Here is a 23,169-nt window from a genome sequence, read left to right as displayed (position 1 = left end):
TTAAACTACGCATGTGTTTGGTAATTTTCTGCTTGTATGCACACTGGTCTCTGTGGGTGTGATTTTGTGTCTTGAGGGGGCAGTGCTGCGAAACACAATGTGCTTTTGTCCTTGTTTAGACCAAAACACACTGTATGGCCATAGGACAATCTTGTGTGTGTTTGAGAGAGATGGAGTGCATCAAATAGGCATTATTCTCTTGGTAGTTCCACAAAGAATGTCAACAGGGCGATGTCATGATATGTCTGTACAATAAGTGATCACTGGCAATGAGATATTATGTTTTGTTGGATTTTTTTCACATTTCCAGCTACTTTCCTATTTACTGTTTCATATTCAGTCACAGTCACAGAACATATCGTGTTTTGTCCATCTTGGAGAGCAGCTTTTTTAGATTTAAGGGCCTCTAGAATCTACTAGACTCTGTAGTTCTACTACTTGTGTAGTATACTGCTATCAAAACTGTTTCATTAGACTTTTTTCCAAATCCCACTCCCGTTGCACTGAAGAAAAGCCAGATTTATTTTTTTGATGTGAAACCCTTAAAAAATTCAAAGCTTCTCTAAAAGGTTTGTCATTTAAATTACCAGTGTTAAAAATGCCAATAGGCACTGTGGTACTTAACACTCTGAATATAAGAAGAGCACTGAACAAGACGATGATCAGACAGACCAACAGGAAATATTTGACACATTTTGAAAATACTAAATGATGCTTTAAACAATAAATTTCATCTAGTCTGGCCATCTGTCAGTGTTCAAAACTGGAGCATAAACATTAACAAAAATCATTTTCACATGTTCATATTGCACTTTAACATTTAGAATATGACCACACATTATTTCTTCCACCTTAAAAGAAACAGTTGTAAATCCCTCCGAGAAAAGCACAGCACCCCACCACTGAGAATGACTCCACTCCTTCTTCCAGTCATGTTCATTCTCACTGTCACTGTGAGTTTCTTGAAAATAAAATCACATCAAGCTTCTTTATTTCCATGAGTTTGAAAAGAGAAGCTCCTTTCACATCACTTCTTGCTCCATTGATATTAAAATAACCTATTTTTAAATCACTCATGGAAAAGAAAAAACTCAATGATACAACAGAGACACATACAACTACTGTGTGGAGAGGCTTTTTTGAGTCGGTCATCATTTTTAATTAGCTGAGCTTTGACTTCTGTTACTGTTTTCTCGAGTTGGTAAAAGTCTTGCTCACTAAAAGAATCCTGGTCCTTCCTCAGCTCTGCCACAGACCTGACAAAGCCTTTGAGATTAGGGAATAACTGCTCCATTTTAACGGCCCTTTGGTTAGTGAAAGAATGTTTTTAATTTCCTCAAGAGAAAAAAAAAGTCATCTCATCATCTTCTGAAGGCATCCACTCACACTCATTCAGTGACAGTTCCTCCAGTGTTTTCTTATTTTTAGCACTGCTCTGATCTTTGTCAGCACTGTTTTGTGAGATTTATTTTGTGGAGCTTTCCCTTCACACGTTTTCAGCCACCAGCACAACACGTTGACTGCAGCGTTCTTTCTGTGTATCACCTGTTCTCCCTGCCTGCTTCTTTACCTCAGAGTTCTGTCTGGTCTGGACCTATCCGCCATTACTGACTCTTCCACTCTCAGCTTGTTCCAGGTTCACATTCTGCTCACTGTCCTGCATGTCTGCCTCTTACTCCTGCTCTTTCTCTGCAGAGTGCTGTGCACAGGCCACTCTCTGGCCTCAGGGCAGGAGCGAACCAAATGTCCTTCATCCCAAAAGTCCAAACATTTCATGGTCTCAGAAGTTGCAAACACGATGTAGCTGAAGTTACTTAAACTTAAAACAGAACATCAGGTTTAAAACAGCCTTGGTGTCTGTAGGGGGCATAAAGACCCGTCTTCTGTGACACACCACATGATTTAACTTTGGTGACTTGCCCCCAAGCAGAACCATTTCAGTGGGAGACGCCAGCTGGCCATAGCACGACAGCTCAGTGACCAACTCCTTATTTTTAATTGCTGGAGGTGCATTTGACTTTTTTTTTTTTTTTTTTTTTTTGTGGAATTCGCAGTGGAAGAACAGGCGTGAATGTATCTTGAACCACAGCATACTTATTCATCAACCTTTTCAACTTTAGTCCCATCATCCAGAAAGATGACAATCTCACTGGTTTCATCTTTCGAGAGGCAGATTTAACTCTTTCAAAACCTACAAACTCTCCAACAACATAGTTGGCCTCAACCACTGAACAGCCAGCATTTGGTATAATCTTAACTGCAGCGTGTCAGCTTCTCCAGCTCCACAAGACTGCTTACAATGGGCATGATGCCCAACTGTCTACAGCTACACAGCTCTGTGTGTGTGTGTGTGTGTGTGTGTGCGTGCGTGCGTGTGTGCGTGCGTGCGTGCGTGCGTGCGTGCGTGAAAGTCACTAAATACAAAGCAACATCTACCCACCCATTGTCTGGGGGTGCATGCTTTAAGTTGTGATCTGCTCATTGAGAAAGTGAAAGTGATTTTCTCGGTTCTCAACTACATTATTTGAATTGGGCCTAGAGAGCTACATCTATATAGTATTTTCCAATAAAAAAAAACACAGAAATTAAAGTTAAGCTTGCAAAAATAGGTATAAGGTACATTAAATAATTTATTGTTTCCTGGTAGAATACTCAACTCAGGATCCCATGTGGGACCCACCTCCTAGGTTGGGAAATGGGAACTCTTTTTTTTGTTTCTCTTGATTGCATGTGTTGCATCTTGTGCCACATTTCTGAACCATAGTTGGGAGACCTGTGGGTTTACACTGGAATACTGGATAAACAAGGGCCTCAGCAAAACACACAGCCTTCAGTAACTATTGTATTGCAAACTGAGCATAGCTAACGCTTCCTGTCTGACAAATGTAATTGCACCAAATATAATGAACTTTTCTGTCATTGCAGCAAAGTGATGGTACCTTTGTCTCGCACTGACAGGCTCCCTGTCCCACAGCAAATCCAGTAGAGCTAGTCACAAGACCACCATCCTTAAAGGTCCTATATTATGGAAAACACATTTTCTCTGGTCTTTACATATATAAGCTGGTCCTCTCTGAGCCTGCCAACATCCAGAATGAGGAAAGCAAACAGCTCTCCTACAGGCTGTTCAGATTCAGCTCCTGTTGTTACGTAATGAAAGGAATTATTTTCAAAGGCCGGCCTCCTCTGCGCGATGATAGGAGATATCCGAAAGAGGGGCGTTCATCCCCAAGGTGAAGTTCAGTGTGTCGAGCAGTAAGATAGCAATGTTTCGCAATGTCGTCGCTCAGAGCTAGACATGCAAATCGCTCTGTTGTAGGTTATATAAATCAACATCAATGCCTATATTCTGTCCCAGCTACAGAATAACAGAAGAGACAGTGGCTACGTTTCATTTTCAATGACACGTGCCGGCTGCAGTTTGTGTTAGCTTGTATGTTTGCGTATTCTTAAGATGGTAAAAACCTGTCTTTGTTATATTTTTGATGTGTGGAATAAAACTGAGCTCAGAGTAAAAAATCACACCCAGATTTTTTACAGATTGTGATGGTTTAAAATCCTTTAACTCTGGTAAAAGTTTCTCTTTCAGGCCTTCAGGACCAATGAGTAAAACCTCTGTTTTGTCCTGGTTGAGCTGTAGGAAATTTGCTGCCATCCATGTCTTGATATCTCAAATGCAGTTAAAAAGGACATCAATAGGCCCTGTGTCATCAGGAGACACAGCGATGTACAGTTGCGTATCGTCAGCATATCTATGAAAGCTGATGCCGTGCCTCCTGATGACGTCCCCAAGGGGAAGCATGTACAGATTAAAGAGAGTTGAACCTAAAATTGACCCTTGGGGAACCCCACACTTTATTTTGTGGGTTTCTGAGGAACATGTATCCATACTTACAAAGAAGTGTCGGTCTGTGAGGTAAGAAACGAACCAGTTAAGAACAGTACCAGAGAGGCCGACCAGGTTCTTCAGTCTATTTAATAAAATGTGATGGTCTACTGTATCGAAGGCGGCGGTTAGATCCAGCAGTACCAAGACTGTGAGTTTATGGTTATCGAAGTTGCACCTGATGTCGTTTAAAATCTTTGAAAGGGCTGTCTCTGTACTGTGGTTCATCCTAAAGCCAGACTGATACTTACTGACTAAAAATCATTCACTTGATTGAAAACAAGTTGGTAAAAGGTAAGTTGGATACAGGCCGATAATTATTAAAGGTGTTGGGGTCTAGGTTCCTCTTCTTCAGAAGGGGCTTCACCACCGCCATTTTAAAGGAGGCGGGGAAGTTCGGATTTATGGCGCCGTGCTGCGGTTTTTCCTCGCCGAGATGGAGGGGAGGGATCGGGCTGGATGGGTGGACCCCAGACCCTTGGCTGGTAAGAGCCATGACCAGTTGGATGAGCAGGTCCTGTGGGCGAGCCGGACATGGCACCCACGGGAGGGAAATCCTGCAGGCTTAGGATGTCAAACCTGTTATCCAGTGGAAGATCCGGGGGCGTTGGAGGAGGAGATCGACGAGCCCCAGCGTCCCTGTGCACCACTGACCAGTGGTCCCCCAGCCTGAGTGGAGGTGAGCCCACCGGAGCCTCCACTCCATCCTCCCGTCTGAGGCACAGCGGGTCCGCGGTGCGTAGGCAGGAGGTGGAGGGTGCCGATGACTTAGGCTTGGCTCCCTGGTGGTGCCAGTGGGACTCTGCTAGTGCTGGTGCCGGAGTTTCGGTGGTGATTGAGCTGGTCCATGGCAAGGTGGTGTTGTCCATGGTCGTCATGCTCCGGTCACCAACGCCGGATGTCCTCAGGTGGGAGATCAGCTTCGCCTGGTTTGTGGCGACAGTGGAGAAATCCATAAGGATTTTGTCCTTCTGTTTGAGGTCAGCCTTCAGACCAGAGACGCTGTCCCTCAGTATTGAGAGTTATTGCTAACGTTTAGCGAATTGGTGTCGGGAGTCAGGCGTATTCTGTCCTGACTTAACATACTTTTGTGCTGTGTCACTGTTTGTCAGAAAAACTTAAAAAAACAGGTGAATCCAAATTGAAAACTTACACACTCGGCACACTTGAGTAAACACGCAATATGGAAGTGCTACGGAAACACGTAATACGGAAGTGCCGCCCATTTGCTTACTGTGAATTCACTCCATGCATTTATCTGCCCTGTTCACACTAGATCCTCAATTTGTTTTGATTTTCGATATTAAGGTCACGATTAAATTCAATTCTCAATAGTTTTGTTTTGTTTGTTTCTTTTAGCACAGATGGCTATGTCAATTTTAGTGTAGTCTAATCTAGAGTATTTTTTTATTCTTGGCTTAAAGGATGGTCTATATGGTGAGATGTGTGATCATTTTCACACTAACACACTCACACTGCTTTTTTGTCAAATTTAAATCACTTATTAACAATAGAAATGTATAACTTGTCTCACCAGTCAATTGGAAACTAACTGTGAACAAAAGAGAATAAGTCATAGATGGTACCTGCCATCTAGTGGCTCTTTTTTGTAACTGGAGATGTGAAGAGTGAAAATTGAATGCAGTGTGCTGTTATTGTCATGTAGCTCTGTGTTGCTCTAGAGGTCCACCAGTCTGTCCTTAAAGCCACTAAATCCGCACTGTTCAGACCTCCAATATGTTTTTCCTTCATATTATCATACATGGAGGGCAACACGTTTGTGGTAAGATGCGACCAGCTTGGGATTTAATAGCATGGTTCCAGGACGCTAAATTAAATGGTTTTAATGTAGGTTTTCCATCACACAATAAGTTTTCATGTCTGATGCTGCAAAAACCCCTATGGCACTATTTATTGCTTTAGCAGGGGTCTAATATTGCGGGAGTTTAGCTCTAAATGAGGTCGTAAGAGTTGGCTGTGTTAACAATCTAGTTTTCTAAGTTCAGTGTAATTCCTTATGATACCTGTGGAGAAGTCCTGATGTATTTGTCGTGTTGCCTGTGGAGGCGTATGCTACACCTGCATAGCGTAGCTTACAAAAACTGTGGTTTTCCTGTCGACAATGCAAATGTTGTTGGCTTAACTCACCAGGAACGCGAAGTATTTTTGCTGATGTCAGAGAAGCAGGAGGGGGTTTGAGTTCAGCTGTTGTGTGTCCTTTATCAGCAGTTGCCATGGTGTCTTTTCATTTGTTCAGAATAAAGGAGGTGACCGCACTACAACATGCTGTGTTGCTGTTTTGCACACCTGCTGGATATGACACTAAATCCTAAATCCTCGATTCCACCTTAGATTTAGAAGGTTGAGATTGTCATGTCATTTTGATCCAAATCCAACTTACAATCAAGATCCTGGCAGCCCTAGCTCAACTGGATTAGGGACTAGGGAGTTGGCACAGTAAAGCCCCTGGCGAATAATGCAGTCGTTTGTGTTCACACATACAGCTCCCCCGGACTCTGTATAAATCCTGAGTTGCAGGGCATGTGTGTGAGGTGCTCAAGATGCCCAGTTACAAAACGCTAAGATCAGTGCGAACAGCACAGCTGATTCAGCTGTCAACGAATGCAAAATGATTCTCGATGCATCTCACTGTATGGCATTCTAAAAGATGTATATTACTGCAAATGGATAATTTTCATCATTTACATAAGCTTTAAATCCAAAAATTCTTCCAGTAGTCAGAGTACAGCGGTCTACACAATAAAAGAAGCATCTACAACAGTATTGGTTTCATATAGCAGCTTTAAGATAAGGCTTTATTGACTCTGCCTCACACACCTGTCAGAGTTGGATGGATGGCAAAGTTGACAGCATATCATCCGATCTTGGCTGATTAGCTGGGCTTGCAGTTATTATTTATGGCTGCAGACTTAGCTCCAGGTGAAAATGGCTAACATAATTAGTAATTGTTGTGAGGCAGAAGTCAAGCTCAGCGTGGGTGTCGTCCAGTTTGTGCTCCCCAGCAAGGTCATAAAATCTGACGTGTGCCCTGAGATATCTGTTTTAAAAAATGTTCTGTGAGTTTTTTTTTTATTATCACTTGCAGATTGTCTCTGCCTCCCTCTGACATACCTCCTACCTAAGTAAGGTTAGCCTAATGTCTGCCCACAATTCAAAGCATTTTAACCACGTTGCAACGTAACTTAATTGTCAAGCTGAGGCCGGACAGTCAACAATCAACATAAGCTACAGACTCTCAATTATGCTGTGTCTCTGCTTCCATGCAGAATCTTCCATGTCCAAATCAAGATGCATTTTATGATCCAGAAATGTTCACGCCAAAGTGGGATCAAGGCATTAGCTAATGTGGAAAGAATGCATAAACCTCAAATAGACAGGTTTGAAATCAAAGTCAGATGCCCACATTTACACACACACCCTGGCAGAAAACGTACACACACAGCCTTACTGGCCTCTCTCTTTTTAACACAGCAGGAGAATTCCCCTTTCTTGTTCTACACTCTCCTTCTTTTTACCACACATTACCAGACACACACACACACACACACACACACACACACACACACACACTTTTTTTTTTTTTTTTTTTTCCTGTCAGGCAAGTTTGTTGCCTGTGTAGACTGCAGCCCAGCGGGGATGGAACCCTGCTGGATTGTACTCTGTTGATCAATCAACACCTACTAATGGAAGAACAGATGAAAGAGGGAGGGAAGGAGAGAAGGAGAGGGGGAGAGTGGAAAGGCAAAAGAGATGGATATAAATAGCTGGATGGGGAGGGAACTGACTGATATGGGATTGAAGGACTGATGGTCATGTGTCATGTTTAAAGACCTTGTATTTTGAATGTATTGCAGAAAGTAACAGTCATGGAAAAAAAAAAACAAGTTTGGCTGGGCTGTTATATGAATATTGGAATTGGTTAATGGAGATAAACATTTGGTGGCTCTAATTCTCCACCCAGGTACCATCAAGCCATTGAAGAATAAGAGAGCACAATGAGATGATTTTATTTACTATGGGTTAGGGTTTTGGTTCATGTGCTGTATTAATTTGAGGAACCATACAGTTTGTTTATCAGTCCACACCGATCTGATGTTTTCATCTGCTCAGTGGAGCAGAAGTTTAAATGATACTTGAGGCAGATACTAAATGTACATCTTGATTTATTTCCGAAGACTGTCTCCATTGCACTTTCTCACATGGAGCTTTTATTGATAGATCAACATCTACACCTCAGCCAATTTAAAATATTTTATATGCAAAAAAACAGGTGGATGGAAAACATAATTACTGTTTACTTTCTCTTGCATGTAGAACATTCCAAAGCCAGTCAGATGCTGCCCGTCCCTCTGGTTTACCATCAGAAAGGGGGTTTGAGATGCTGTTAGGCCAGCATTTTAAGTATATAAGTCTTAATAATTAACTAAACAGTTTTTTGTTTTTTTTTCCGATTGCAATATCTACAGACGATAAAGGTATACATTTTCTTACATTTTAGGCTCCAAGTTCCAAATTGACCGAGAGAAGGGATTCAGAACTAGATTATAATTCAACCATCTTAACAAACTAGTATGGTTCAACCAGATGCCTTTTCTCCGTATGTAAACTGGCAACTGTGTTACAACCAGGGATGTGCCAACATGCCAACCCTGTTTTCACAAATTGGCTTGAGAAATATGACAAGGGGAGAGTCCAGGCAAGAGATTTACTCACTATTTACTGTTTAGTCACTACTTTCACATGTGTAATTTATTTGAAGTAGTAGTAGTAGTATTTGGTTGTTGGAACAGACATGCAAAGTGAGCACATGTTGTAAATTTTATGACCTGTATTAAGATTAGGTGTCAGTTAAACTGTGAAAAAGCATGAGATTCATCATTTAACTGCAATTCATATGATGTCCTTGAGGTTCAGAATCCCTTACAGACAGAGAGAGAGAGATGTGTAGATGGATGGATAGAGTAATATGTGCTGGTTGCGGAAAAGGTACATTTGATAATTCAGCTCACTACAGGAAGTGATGAGCTCTTTGATGTCTCACTTTTGAAGTGAGTGCATCCCTCTCTTTCCTCAGTTCATTTTTTGATCACTAGTTTACATTAAACTCCTCAAAAATGAGCAAACTCACATCATCCTCTGTTTCTTACCTCACATCATCTCTCCTCTTTCCTCCTTTGTTCTTTCCATCGCTCCATATTGCTGTTTACATATCTTCTTTTTCATTTCAATCTCAGTTGCTTTTTTGTGATGATTGTGTGACACAATCTCAATACGCTTCCCAGTTATCCCTGTCGCATGCATGATATTTGCATCATTATGCTGTGTTTGTGATTTAATGTAGCAATATATTGTGGTCATAGTACATTTAGTAAAGTAAATAAATGTTCAATGTAATAACTTATCCATCTGTCTTTAGAACCATATAACACAACAGATTCCAAGTAATTTAAAGATCAGTTATGATGGTTTAAAAGTTGAAAAGTCTTTTTTCTAGACTTTTTCTAACGTACAACGTAATTACTTGAAGGAATCCACGTGTAGTTTACATTTTGCATTTGCCATCCAAACTAGAATGGTAGTCATTAGTTGATTTGTATTTGCATCACATTTGCATTTGCGTCACTTTTATAATTGCATGGCTATAAACAGACACACATTCTGTGAAGAGTATTAATTTTGTTTTCTCAAAACACACACACACACACAAATTTCTACTGGCTATATCATAGGCAACTGATCTCATTTCAGTTTCTTGTTGAGCCATTGATTCAACTGGTCTTCACTTGGGTCATTAGGGTCAGGGGAGCCCGAGTGTGAATGGTTGTTAAGCTGTCTCGTCGTCTTCTTGTTGTGTTCAGTTTCTCCTTCTAGGCTGTGTCCAAAATCACTCACTACTCCCAATATAGTGCACAACATAGTGACTACGCCATTTTGTAGTGCTGTCCGAATGTCTAGTGGGAAATATTATACTCCATATAGTGCACTCAAAGTATCTCACAATGCATTGTGAAAAGTAGTGTACAACCGGTGGTCACTCACCAAGCAATATTTACCATCATGCATTGTGCTGCGGACAAACGCATGGAAGTTTAAGTTCCCGTTGCAACTGCGTAACAGTAGTGACATCATTAACGGCTCCGGAGTAGTGTCCGAAAGTGTGTTTTTATTTCTGCCGTTGAGCTCACTATATAGTGCACTATGTTGGACTCACTATGTAGTGACTGCAAAGTAGCTATGATGAAGGTGATGGGTTTTGGTGATGAACCTGCATGAGACTGTAGGGGCCTTGAACAGCTGTTGTCCAAGGTTGATGTGAGCTTGGCTAACATCCTCCTCTCACCCACCTGCTCTATGGAGTCTAGAGGGCAGTCCAGGGCAGAGGTGACTCCCCTAACCAGCTTCTTGAGTCACCCTCTGTGTTTCCACCTCCCCAGCAGACCAAATCTGAAAATGAATAGAATGTTCTTAACAGGGTCCTGCACACACCAAAGGACCTCAGTCTCCTCAGCATGTGAACACAACTTTGACCCTTTCTGATATCTGTAGTGTCTGACCAATCCAATTTATTGTTGAGATGAACACCCAGATAGTTGTATGTACCCTCTCAGTGTGCAGTCCCTGGATTTTCACTGGTGTAATATGGGGTGCTTTCCTCTGGAAGTCTATCAACGTGCCTTTTGTCTTACTGCCCATTATGTAAAGGAGCTCACACCAGTCGACAAAGTTCTCGATGAATCCCCCTTACTTCTTTTGGTTCTTCTGACATGCATCCAATGATGGCTTTGTCGTCCAAGAACTTCTCGATGTGACAGCTGTCTGTGTTGTGTCTGGAATCCAAAGTGTACAGGGTAAACAGAAAAGCAGAGAGTGCCATAGCCTGACGCATAAAGTTGGAAGTCCATTTTATTATCAGAGAGGGATCCTACGTTCCTAATAATGGCAGACCTGCATGGTTTGAACACTCTTTTCCTCTCCTGGCACTTTGCTTTAAACAACAGTGCCTTGGCTGAATGGATCCCCAGCTGCCATTTTGAGTAGTCCAAAAGTGTGATAAAGAGATACCACTAATCTCACCAGTTGCACATCCATGGAAAAATAACTTTAGGAAACACTATACTACACTAAAGACACAAGACAGAAGTCAAAGCTGCTGTAATTTGCTTTCACTCATGCAGTGCCATCTTGAAAAAATGTTTTGAGTCTGAGGTTAATGTGATTTCTAATTTTAACCTCAGACTCTTTATATTTAGTATCGCCATCTGTTCTGAGTGATCCTCTCACAAATGGACAGCTTTACACCGGTCCAGACCTGGCATTAACATGCATCTAGAGTGACCACTTGGATCTCGTTTCTCTGCTCCATAAGCATATAAACACACACAGCTCATCCATGTAATGAAAGGACACACTGATTTTACACAAAGAAAGGAATATCTTCACGTATATTGTTTGCTGAAATAACCAAGAGGCCCAAGTAGTAAAGAGTTTGTTGTAATCAACATTTTACAAATAGTTTTATATATTTCTCTCATCTGTACATATCCTGTCCACTAGGTATACTGTACAAGGGGAATGGTGAGAACGTTTTCATTTCCCAACAGCCCCCTGTCATCAGCAGCATCATGGGTAAGTACATATTCAAATATCATTGATTTGAGCTTTTAAAACCTGCATTATTGTGATCAGTGTTGATAATGTCATGTCCTGCACAATGGTTAATAATGTTGCTGATGCCCCACAATGATCAGGTGTGACAGTCAAAGCACTCTCATGGGGCCCAGGAAAAAGCACCTTCTGAGCCTCTGTGGAAGTTGCTATCTTACAACTCTTAAATTATATGATTGGTTGGAAACTTTTTTTTTTTTTAATATCTTTTGGTTAGTGATGGTATGTCTCCACCAAAAGTAGGAAGAATTATCATCAGCATGTCTTTATATTAAATTCAAGACCTTGCAAACTCATTCTGTGCGTTTTTGCGCTGCAGTTTTGTCCCTGTTTGGTTTGTACTTGTTTTGTTTTTCATGTTTCTGGTTCATTAATTAAAACATTAAAAAATTAACATAGGCAGTTTAGTCCCAACATATACTTTATTAATTTACTCACCAAGATGTGTACAGATGCCGTACATACTTGTCAGACAATTTTACATTTACAGAATTTTTCAATGGATTTCAGTGGTGTCCTTGTAAGGAGGTTTCAATCAGCCATCAGAGGAGCTTGAGCTTTACCCATTTTTTCCCCATTTAAAGTGTCCATTTCCCTGTATGTCCACAATTTGTTGCTTTGTGAGATTCAATACTTGGGTGTAATGCCTTTTGCTCATCATGATATACCAAAGTGCCTCTATAGGGAATTGAAACCTGGGTCTTTGCGATGTTGCGCCTGTCACACACTTTGAAGTCCTATTTATGATTGGTGACAAATAGCAGAAACCAGCTGTTGCAATCATAAAGAATAGACGTCTTCTCCTAGGAAATGGACGGCGCCGCAGCATCTCCTGCCCTAGCTGTAATGGTCAGGCAGAGGGCAACAAGCTGCTTGCGCCCCTGGCTCTGGCCTGTGGTGCAGATGGCAGCATCTTTGTTGGAGACTTCAACTACATCAGGAGGATCTTCCCCTCTGGGAATGTTACCAGTGTCATGGAGCTGAGGTAAGGCGGAGGGAGGGAGGGAGGGAGGATGACTACTATCAATCTTTTCTCCCTGGCACACCCTTCAATCCACACTATGCAGTTTAGAAGGACACTACATTGCTGTGCATTTGCTGCAACACCTGATCTGGTTTCAGTGAGGCCTCACTCAGGTTCACATTCAGGTTATTTAATTTATACTAGTATGTAGATTTGTTTTGCTGTAGAAAGGCAACCATCTTGAAACACATCTAGCTAAACAACTCATGATCAGTTTTACAGTAAAGCTTTGCCCAAAACTATTTCATCCATTTTTTTTCAAATCATTGTGAAACATACATACAGTATGACTAAACATTTTTGAACATTAACTGATTTGAGAGTCCTTGTTTTTTGATTAGAGCCGAGCATCCAGATTCATCTCTCTGCCTCGGTTTTTCCTCCTGCTGTTGACAGTCAACTGTAGGAAGCAGGGGGCAGATGCTTTGCCTGATTGACTGCTTTGCCACTTCTCTAGCCAAAGTAATGCAAGTTGGCCCTGAATTTAGAGGGATTGATCTGAATTGGTGCTTTGAATTTAGAATATTCTTCTGGCACACTCTTGAGTGTTCATTTCTTATGATCTCCTTGTCTTACAGTCATCTACAATCTTTTCGCTTCTGACATCTGTAAAGCATGTTTCAAAATCAAAATCTTGACTGCAACTACTAACTGTTCCATTTCTGTTTTCCAGTAATGTTTTCTTATGTCGAGTTTTGTTGTGATGCCTATCACCAATCTATCTACTAACTCTTGTTTCTTCTCTTTTCTTTTCTTCGCTTGCACTATATTAAAGAAACAAAGATTTCAGACATAGGTAAGAGTGACTAATCCTTTTTAGCCTTTTAACCTAATTGTCATTCTACTGTCAAATATGTTTCTTATGCACCAAACTCAATTGTGCACATTTCTTCTGTCCTCTTACCTTTTTTTTTTCAAATAAACTGATAATGATAAATGGTGTTGCTCAGTCCGGGCATCTTTCAGACCTGAGTCTTGGGCTTTATGATAGATTATTCACTAAAAACAGCTTGTAACTGGAAATAAGATCAATGATCATTGATGTCTGTGGTCACAGATGTCAACTTCTGAAAATGTTCCTCATCCACAGCAGTGAGGAAGTACCCCAAAATCACATCTGTTGACAAAGTTTGTGTTAATAGAAGGTTTGGGTGGATGTTTGATCAGCATATCATCTGACTTAAACAAGGCTGTTTGTTTCCCTTTTAAAGCATGACTACAACATGGTTTTAATATAGTAACCATGACAAAAGTCCCCTAACCTCAACAAAGTACACATTTTTTTTACACAAATCATGATCTTTGCCCAAACCCAACCAAGTTTTCTTTGTGCATCAACCTTATCCAAACCAGTTGTTGACAAATGTTATATAATGATAATATGTTATATTATTATCCGTAAGAATAATAAAGTTCCCTTAGGTAGTACGGATAAATACTTGGTTTTCGGAGGTCATCTGCCTTTTAATGAAGACTCATCCACACTCACATTTACTGTTCTAGCTTCCTCTACATTATTACACTCACTCTGGGATTTAGGCTGTTACACTGGGATTTGCTGTTCTGTGTAATCCCCTCCATTCATCTTCTCATACACATACACAGCAGCACCAAACCAAACCCTCCAGCAAGACATAATGATGGGATTGGACATTATGGCTTATCCTATTGCAGTTTTCAATTAAATTAAAAACCTTTTTGTTAAAACACAATTTCCTCTCAAGAGGCCTTGTTGTGTCAGGCAGCCTTGTTCTGCCTACCTGTCCTCACATTGCCTCAGTGGGCTCTCCCATCTTGGCAACACTCTATAGAAATGGTACATTAATTAACTAAGTAACTAAGTAATCATTTACTAATTTTAACACTCTGCTGCTTATAGAGAACCTGATAATGACAAAAATTGAGTTGGTTACCTTTTCTGAAAAAATCTTCATCTAAAACTAAGACTTCCCATTGCTCTTATAGACTGTAAACATCTACTCCCACATTTTTCAAACCAATTGGCTGTCCAGAAATGCCAAAATTTACCAAAGTTTTACTCTGTAATTTTTTTGATGAACTATAACAGTGCTTAACTCATAGTGCATTTCCTGTGATAGCCCACTTTATAATAAAAGTCTCATTAGTGCTTTTAATGTAGTGTTCCGTTTGCATCAGCAGTACATTAACAGTACTCTGTGGATAGGTAGCTTCTCTTCTTCTAAAAAGGTTGGTGGGAAAAGTTTTTATCTGCCTTCACCAACCCACACAAAAGTTAAAACTGCCCACTGCTGCAAGACTTTTGTTAAGTACCGTGAGATAATCCAAATGTAGCACTCTGACATCAACCCCCTGGTATGCTGCTGGTTACTTGGCTGGCACTTCATCGGCTTCTCTTTTATTCATAACATCTTCATCATCAGCTTAAGACAGTCTCCTTCATGTCCCTATTATAATGATGCTGGAACCGAATTGATGATGATTTTATTGTAAGTGTTCGTAAGCATTTGTAAAACTGTTAAATACATACACTTACATACACACTTATGGATAGAGTTTGTGCTCACGAGCACCATTCACATTGCCGTTTGAGTGCAGGAATCCTGCGCCAATTTCCTGCAACTTCCTCTGTGTGAAAGTTTCAGATGTGGCAAGGGGTCAGATTTCACTGCAGATCCTATGCACCTCTGGAGGGATTATCAGAGGCACAGCAGAGGCAAACCAGCATCTGTGTGAATGGATAAGCTTGGGCGTGTCTCTCTAATGATGTTCACAGTCTGATAACTAAACAGATCCTATACTCAACAAAGTAAAGAGAAATGTCCCACAAAGCAATGTTACAAGACCAAACAACAATAACCTAGTACCTGGTAGTGTCTTTGGCAACTTAGATGACGAAAAAAATACCGCGGTTATGCCTGGAGAAGTGTCTGTCCTACCGACTCTTTGTCACATTTCTGCCCAAAGAAACAGTGTCATTCCCTGGCAAAAAACTATAACTCACCATGTGTCTGTCTCCCTTCCACTGTTGTGTTGTTGTAATAACTGTCTTTAAGACTTGAGGGAACCTTTCCCCAGAAAAAAGCATCCCTCCCTGCGAGTGAGACAGTTAGACAGATGGCGAATTACTGGTTACTTATTTATGTAAGTTAGAGCGAAAAACGTAACTTTTTCACTTACCAGGATGTATGGTGGGTTGTTCTCTCGATCACTACACATTATAACAATATCAATATGATTATAAACAGTCAGTAGGTACATGTTTAGATTAACAGGTGGACACCAGGAGACACACATCAAAAAAAAAAAGAAAACAGAAGTCATCATCGTGATGTGTTCCATCACGCCTCTTTTGCTTTATGAATTGAGACACTGGTGCAGCTTGATGCCGAAGCTTCTTTCTTCTGTGTGAACAAACAAAGGCAGAGAATTAGCAAACCCCTGCTGCAGAGATAATCCAGAGTCTCTGTTTGAAAATGGCTAACAGAGATGTTGAAATTGTTAAAGATACATGCAGTATGCATGACTCGCCTCAATAAATTAATTCTTGTTTCTCTCATTTTCTCTCATTTTTCTCTCATTTGTCCTCTTTTGTCCACCACTTCCCTCCATAGCAACAATCCTGCTCACCGTTACTATCTAGCCACCGATCCAGTAACAGGGCAGCTGTATGTATCAGACACTAACTCTCGTCGAATCTACCGACCCAAGATGCTCAGCGGTGCCCGTGACCTCATCAGTAAGAATGCACTTCCTTTAAGTATGAATGAATGTAATCGGTATTGTTCAAAGCTTAATTTGAATGTATTTAAATGCATACATTAATTGCAATTAAATTGCTTACAATATAGCATGATGTGTGTGTGTGTGTGTATGTGTGTATTCAGGTAATGGAGAAGTAGTGGCTGGCACAGGTGAACAGTGTCCTCCATTTGATGAAGCACGATGTGGAGATGGAAGAAAAGCTACAGAGGCACAGCTACTGGGACCTAAAGGTGCAAACACACAACCACACATGAACAAATCAACCTGTATTTAGATTCAGAGTTGGAAATTGGTCCTAATTGGCCCAGACACATACTCAGTCCAATATTTAGAATGGAGATTGATTTAATTGGCAGTATAGCACCAAAGCCATACTGAAATGTTCAAATCCCTGAAGAAGAAAATAATACAAACTTGTGCATAGTCTGGGTGGTGGAATATATGGGATATAGGAGCTAACTGTAAGATATTCATTAGATTACATTTCTTTTGACTGATTTTGGCTGTTTGTTAGTCCATGAACCAAACTGTACCAACTTTCAAGCAGAATGAATTTGAATTCACTGCTTGATTAACGACAAGCCAGTGGACCTACAGCAGTGATTGATTGATTGATTCATTCATTCATTGATTCATTCATTCATTCACTGAAATCTTTTTTTCGAACACGTCCATAGAGTCCACAAACTAACAAACCGACAAAAGAAAAGTCCATTAAAACAGGCAATTCGAAGCACATGTTCGAAAAGAAGTCAGGGGAAGCCTAAACGTATCTAATCTCACCCCCTCTCCACTCATCTTAAACTAATAATTAAGCATAAGATTTAATATTTGATAACTGCTTATGAATACATAAACAAATAAATAAATAATTAAGCAGGTAATATATCTAGTCCAGTCAAAGGTTTGGAGACACCTTCTCATTCATGGTTTTTCTATATTTGTGAAGATTGTAGATGAATACTGAAGACATCCAAGCTAAGAAACAACATGTATAGAAATATGTAGTAAACAAAAAAGTGTTAACAAACCAGAATGATTTATATTTTATAGGCCGGTCAATTTAGCCCAAAAAACTTGCAATATATTTTTTCTTTGGTATGATGCCACTTATCAACTGGAGAAGATTCATTGTGATAGCTATTAATTGAACATTTTCCCCAATTCCACTCAATTAGAGTGTTGGGCACAACTTCTTAAGCTCGAAAAAAAAATATGTTCCTCTCTATCTATAGCAGTAGACTTTTAATATATGATTCAAGAGGGTATTAGGACCAATAAAAACTATGAGACATTTCTATTGCAAATGTCTAGTTTTTTGAGCTACATTGACTGGCCTATTTAAATTAATCAGTAGTAGCCAACTTTTGCTTTGATGACAGCTTCCCACACTCTTGGCATTCTCTTAGATCAGATCATTAGTTACACACCTGGAATGGTTTCTATGAACAGGTGTGCCTTGTCAAGAGGTAATTTGTGAAATTTCTTTCCTTCTTAATGTGAAAAGAGAAATGACAGTCCACCAGTACTTTACAACATCATTTCAAGAATGTTCAACGTATCCTCAAGTGCAGTCGCGGAAATGATCACACATGATGAAACTGGCTCTCATGAGTACTGCCACAGGAGAGGAAGACCAAGAGTTATCTCCGCTACAGAGGATATGTTAATTAGAATTACCAGCGTCGGAGACTGCAAATTAAGAGCACCTCAGATTATAGCCCACATAATGAATTAATTATTATGCATTATTATGCATCATAATGCCCTTGTTTTTGTGCATTTTTTCACCATTGTCACATTGTTTTATACCAAGAATTAATAAGCAAAAACTTTTGAGACTTTTTAGGTTTAGTTTCACTCTGAAATCAAACTTTATGAAATGACCTCATGGCTCATTTCTATATTGTAGAGAGTGATAATATCTTGTTCAAGGATACTTACAAATGCAGCCAGAACCGCGGACTGACACAGCATCACAGTGGGACACTTGTTGTTCACTATGAGATGCACAGGAGCGAGGCAGCCCACAAACACCCGCTATAAAGCAGCCAACATTAGTGGCATTATTAAATCATTCAGTATGACAAGAAAGGGTCCCGGTGTACAGTTACGTTGCATATCGCTAAAGATATGGTGCCCATATATACAGTGGGGCTGGAGGTTCAACCACATGATGAAAATGTTTGACCCCAGGTTAGTGCTGCGAAACCACAACGGGTCCTCTGCAGAGAAAGTAGACAGGCTCGTATTCCTGGTCAAAGATGTGTTAAAAAGACAGCAAGCACACACCTCATGTCCATGTGATGGTTACTATGCAAGGCATGCAGGTGTTTAATGTAGTTTACATATCTTCAGGGTTACAAAATACTTCTTGAATCTTAATGTTTAGTGTTTATTTTATGCTGTTGGGTTCATCTATATATTACTTTTTAATCACTTCTTACTTCACTTTTCTGAAATCCATTGTGGACTCTCATTGTTCTCCTTTTTATATTTTCTTTATGGTGTCCTTTTTTAATTATCTGCTGCACTTGCCATCATGATTTCCCCACTAAAGAAATATATCTTATTTTCTTCTTCCAATCATTGAGTTGCTGTTTTAACAATCAACTGAGGAAAATGTTGGTTTGTGTTCTGTTCCCTACAGGGATTGCAGTTGATAGAAATGGTTTGATCTATTTCGTTGATGGGACTATGATCAGGAAAGTGGATCGTAATGGAATAATCTCCACTGTGCTGGGCAGCAATGACCTCACCTCTGCACGCCCTTTGACCTGCGACACTAGCATGCACATAAGACAGGTAATATGTAAAGAGAACCTAAATTTACTACATCTACCTATCCAACCTGACTGCCTTTCCACTATGGTATAACAATGTCATTTAAGCACTGGTGCTAAATGTTTTTAGTAAATATACACTGCTATTGAAAATGAGTTGCAAAACAGACAACAGAGTTAAATCAAGGCTCTAAGGCTGAAAATGTTTGTTTGATGAGTAGCTCTGATGTAGCATCAGAAAATTAGCACCTTTTAACTCTTAACAAGGAATGGATTTTTAGATGTGGTGACATGTGCTGACCTTTCCTGAGTTTATTTCAGAAACTTTGGAATGAACAGCACCTATGCACACACACACACACACACACACACACACCAGCACTTATCTAGTTTACCTCTTGACTTCACTTGTGGAAAGAAGGAACTGGCAGCCCATACATCGTCATGTTTCACAGCTCTTTCCATAGATAAATGTTGTTCATTTTTTATAACTATACAGTCTGTGTAATATTATAATTTAATGCACAATATGCTTTACAGTCTTACTATAATGTCCTTTTCTTGTTGGATTGCTATCAGGGTTTGAATCAAATGAGAATTTAGTAAACCAGTAGGGTCTCTATGTGATAACAATATTTACATTTATATTTTGGGGCATTTAGCAGACGCTTTTGTTCAAAGTGATTTACAGTTATTCATTCATACACTGATGGCGGTGGTTGCCATGCAAGGTGCTGACCAGCACATCAGGAGCAGTTTGGGGTAATATAATATGTATATGTATGTATATACACATATATACGTACGTACGTACGTATGTATGTATATATGTGTGTGTATATCATTTACATACCACCAGTCATAATCAAACAGTGCCATTTGACCGTGGGCACTGTTTCAATTAGACAAAGTTGGCAGGAGTTATCTGGACTATACACTTTATATGAATATTTAAATCAATAGAAAATACTGCATAATTTGATACAGAGTCTGAGAAGAATGTGAAGTGAAAATGTCTCTCCTCTTCCCCACTACAATCAATCCAGGTTCGTTTGGAGTGGCCCACGGATTTAGCCATCAATCCAATGGATAACTCCATCTTCGTACTGGACAACAACGTTGTGCTACAGATCACTGAAAATAGACAGGTATGGACTACACCTGTACTGACAGAACAGAAGTGTTTGTGTTTTTTTGTTTTGTATTTTTTGCAAATTTTCTGAAACATGCTGCTTTTCAAATCTGTTGTTTAATAAATTGGCTTTTTTAGTTATAATAAACTAGAAAAAAATAAAATTGATAGCAATGATTAAAATGGCCTTAATAGCCTTCCTTTTAATCTCTAAGAAATTGTTCCTCTTTGAAAGTACTACAAGGAGTTTTTACTGGCTATGAAACAGTCTCAGTTATTGACTGATCCCTCCGTATGACACAGTCATAAGCAAACAAGACCATTATATTTTTCTTATTCAGTGCCTGTCAACAGGTCTAGTTCCTCTGCGAAATGATTTATTAAACACAGAACAGAAGGGCCTTTGTTTAAATTTTCCCAGACAAAGTCTTGCACTGAGGATCACATTAGCAAGTTAAATAGACGGCAGGAGGTTTTATTTTTATTTTGCAGGACAAGCAAGAGGGAAAAAAAAGAACATTAAAAGCTATAAGGGTCAGTGATACAGCACAAGGGGAAACGTGATTATATCTTGAGCAGTCATTAAAACAGATGGAGAGAGCTGTGAATCAAATCAAATCAAATCAGTTGTATTCAAATAGCCCAAAATCACAATCACATTGCCTGAGTGGGCTTTACAATCTGTACAGTGAATGACATGTTCTGCCCTTAGACCCTCGATTCGAGTGAGGAAAAACTTGCCATGTTGAGAGTTAAAAAAACGTTTAAACAGTGAAAACAAAAGATGGAAGAAACCTCAGGAAGAGCCACAGAGGAGGGATCCCTGTCCAGACAAACAGACATGCAATAGATGTCACATGTACAGAACAGAACAACAAAATCACAATTTACAGTTTGCATTTACAGAATGTAGGTGGGTTTTGAAAAGCTTCAAAACGGATTTTGAAATGGCCGTCTTCTTTCTAAACAGATGTGTGATGTGGGGAACGTACTTGATCAACAAAGTCATTATTACCAAGCAAGGCCAAGGCTAGATAGTAGGCCTACATGTAATGAGTATGAATGGAGTGATTCTAAAAATAAAGTTTACTTTTGATTTACCAACATCTTCAGCTGTTTGGAACAGAAAAATAGCATTTTAAAAAAGTTGTGTGTTTCTTTAAGTTGCTTCCAAAACAAATGCACCCGCTTATCCGATCTGTTTACTTTTATTCCAAAGGGGCTGCCTAAATCAATACAAAATGCTGTATTGCTTTATCGTTGTATGTGTGTTTGTTCAGGTTCGTATTGTAGCAGGTCGTCCAATGCACTGCCAGGTGCCTGGTATAGAATATACTATGGGGAAGAGAGCAGTCCAGACCATGCTGGAGGGAGCTACAGCCATAGCCTTGTCCTACAGTGGCATCCTCTACATCGCAGAGACGGATGAGAAGAAAATCCATCGCATTCGACAGGTAATCTTCAGGATACATATGGCACATTCATTTTACATTAATTCTGATTAACGCATTAACTTTTTTCCGACAAGAAAGCACAACTAAAAATGTCTTTCCAAGTCAGTAGTAGTAGAAGTATTAAAATGAGGATTTTAGTTTAGTATTAGAGAGAGTGGGCATGGCCTTAATGATTTCAAAAACTTAAAAGCTAAAAGCTTTCAGTATGTCTTTATTTGCTGTGAAAGAGCAGGCCATGTTCTAAAACTGATTTCTGACTGTTCTCCCACTAGGTGTCGACTGACGGAGAAATTACCCATCTAGGTGGAGCACTTTCTGAGTGTGACTGCAAGGTACTGTAGTATACCAAAACCATTTCAATATACACCAGTTAACACTGAGGATTGCCATTTTTAGTCCTCCATGTGCTCGCTTTATATCTTTGTACAGCTATATTGTCCCTCAGCCCACCAAACTCATGTAGGTTTACATGTAATGTGTTGCAGTCAAGGAGATAACTTACTTAGATTCATTATATGAGGGGTGATTTATAATTTCATGGCTTAGGGTAAAAGGAGTCAATTTTAAGAAAAAATCAAATTAGGTAGATAAGAAAGGTGTTGAATGCGTTAAGATCTGCATTCCTGGACAGCAGGTATCGCCACTTTGGGCTTTTGGGCTAGAGCATTGTCCAGACCGTGGAAAATTGCAATTTTTAACTGCAATTAAAACAAATACACAAACGTTATTAACTTCAAACTTCCTGCATAATCAGAATAATCAGTCAGAGTTTAAATAAACTTGCCTGGAAGTAGAGTTGTATAACTCACCTCCTTCTGCCATAGGCTAGGACCTATATTTCTAGAATCTAAATACCATTTCAAATATTGTCAATAATCAGATCCCAGTACAATATGAGCCAATGGCACAGTGACGACAGTCAGGGCCTGCTCAACATGAATGTATCAATAATACAGTAGAATAAAAGATATTTAATTCATGAGAATCTTTTTTTTCCTGTTCAATTTTAAGTGGTGCCCACATCTCTTCTCTGCTCTCCATAGCACATGTCATGCTCAATCATTTATGTAGTGTTACTCTCTACCTCTCACTTCTGATCTGTCGATTTGCTGCTTGTTCCTCTCCCACTCCCTACCTTCCTCTGTCCTGCAGAACGATGCCAACTGTGACTGCTATCAGACAGGAGATGGATATGCTAAAGACGCCAGGCTTAATTGTCCTTCCTCTTTGGTGGTTTCTCCAGATGGGACACTGTATGTGGCTGATCTGGGAAACATCAGAATTAGAGCTATACGCCGCAACCAACCACCAACTGGTATGTATATATAGTACCACATACACATTAAGTGAGTATACTAATGTCATTCCCCACATCTCACTGTATTTAGGAAAACCAAAAATATTTTAAAAAAGAAAAAAAAAATGTTGTATATATGTTGTATGATATTTTCCAGCCTAAG

General features: G+C 39.8%; 1 protein-coding gene across 6 annotated transcripts in view; it reads left to right on the top strand.

The window, feature by feature from the left end:
- LOC119020583 (teneurin-3) overlaps positions 1 to 23,169 on the top strand; it is a 274,733-nt gene that overhangs the window by 225,935 nt on the left and 25,629 nt on the right. For 4 of the 6 annotated variants that reach the window (XM_037100045.1, XM_037100027.1, XM_037100059.1 and 1 more), the window contains 10 exons: positions 11,462 to 11,533; positions 12,380 to 12,557; positions 13,372 to 13,392; positions 16,190 to 16,314; positions 16,463 to 16,570; positions 18,991 to 19,145; positions 20,170 to 20,271; positions 21,536 to 21,709; positions 21,982 to 22,041; positions 22,862 to 23,024. In XM_037100045.1, coding sequence (XP_036955940.1) covers positions 11,462 to 11,533; positions 12,380 to 12,557; positions 13,372 to 13,392; positions 16,190 to 16,314; positions 16,463 to 16,570; positions 18,991 to 19,145; positions 20,170 to 20,271; positions 21,536 to 21,709; positions 21,982 to 22,041; positions 22,862 to 23,024 — 1,158 coding nt within the window. The remainder of the gene's footprint in view (positions 1 to 11,461; positions 11,534 to 12,379; positions 12,558 to 13,371; positions 13,393 to 16,189; positions 16,315 to 16,462; positions 16,571 to 18,990; positions 19,146 to 20,169; positions 20,272 to 21,535; positions 21,710 to 21,981; positions 22,042 to 22,861; positions 23,025 to 23,169) is intronic. The other 2 variants (XM_037100051.1, XM_037100035.1) reach the window with 1 other exon arrangement.

Source organism: Acanthopagrus latus, chromosome 1, assembly GCF_904848185.1.
Source record: "Acanthopagrus latus isolate v.2019 chromosome 1, fAcaLat1.1, whole genome shotgun sequence".
Taxonomy (NCBI): domain Eukaryota; kingdom Metazoa; phylum Chordata; class Actinopteri; order Spariformes; family Sparidae; genus Acanthopagrus; species Acanthopagrus latus.
The sequence above is the reverse complement of the archived record's forward strand: the minus strand, read 5'-3'. Positions and strand labels throughout refer to the sequence as shown.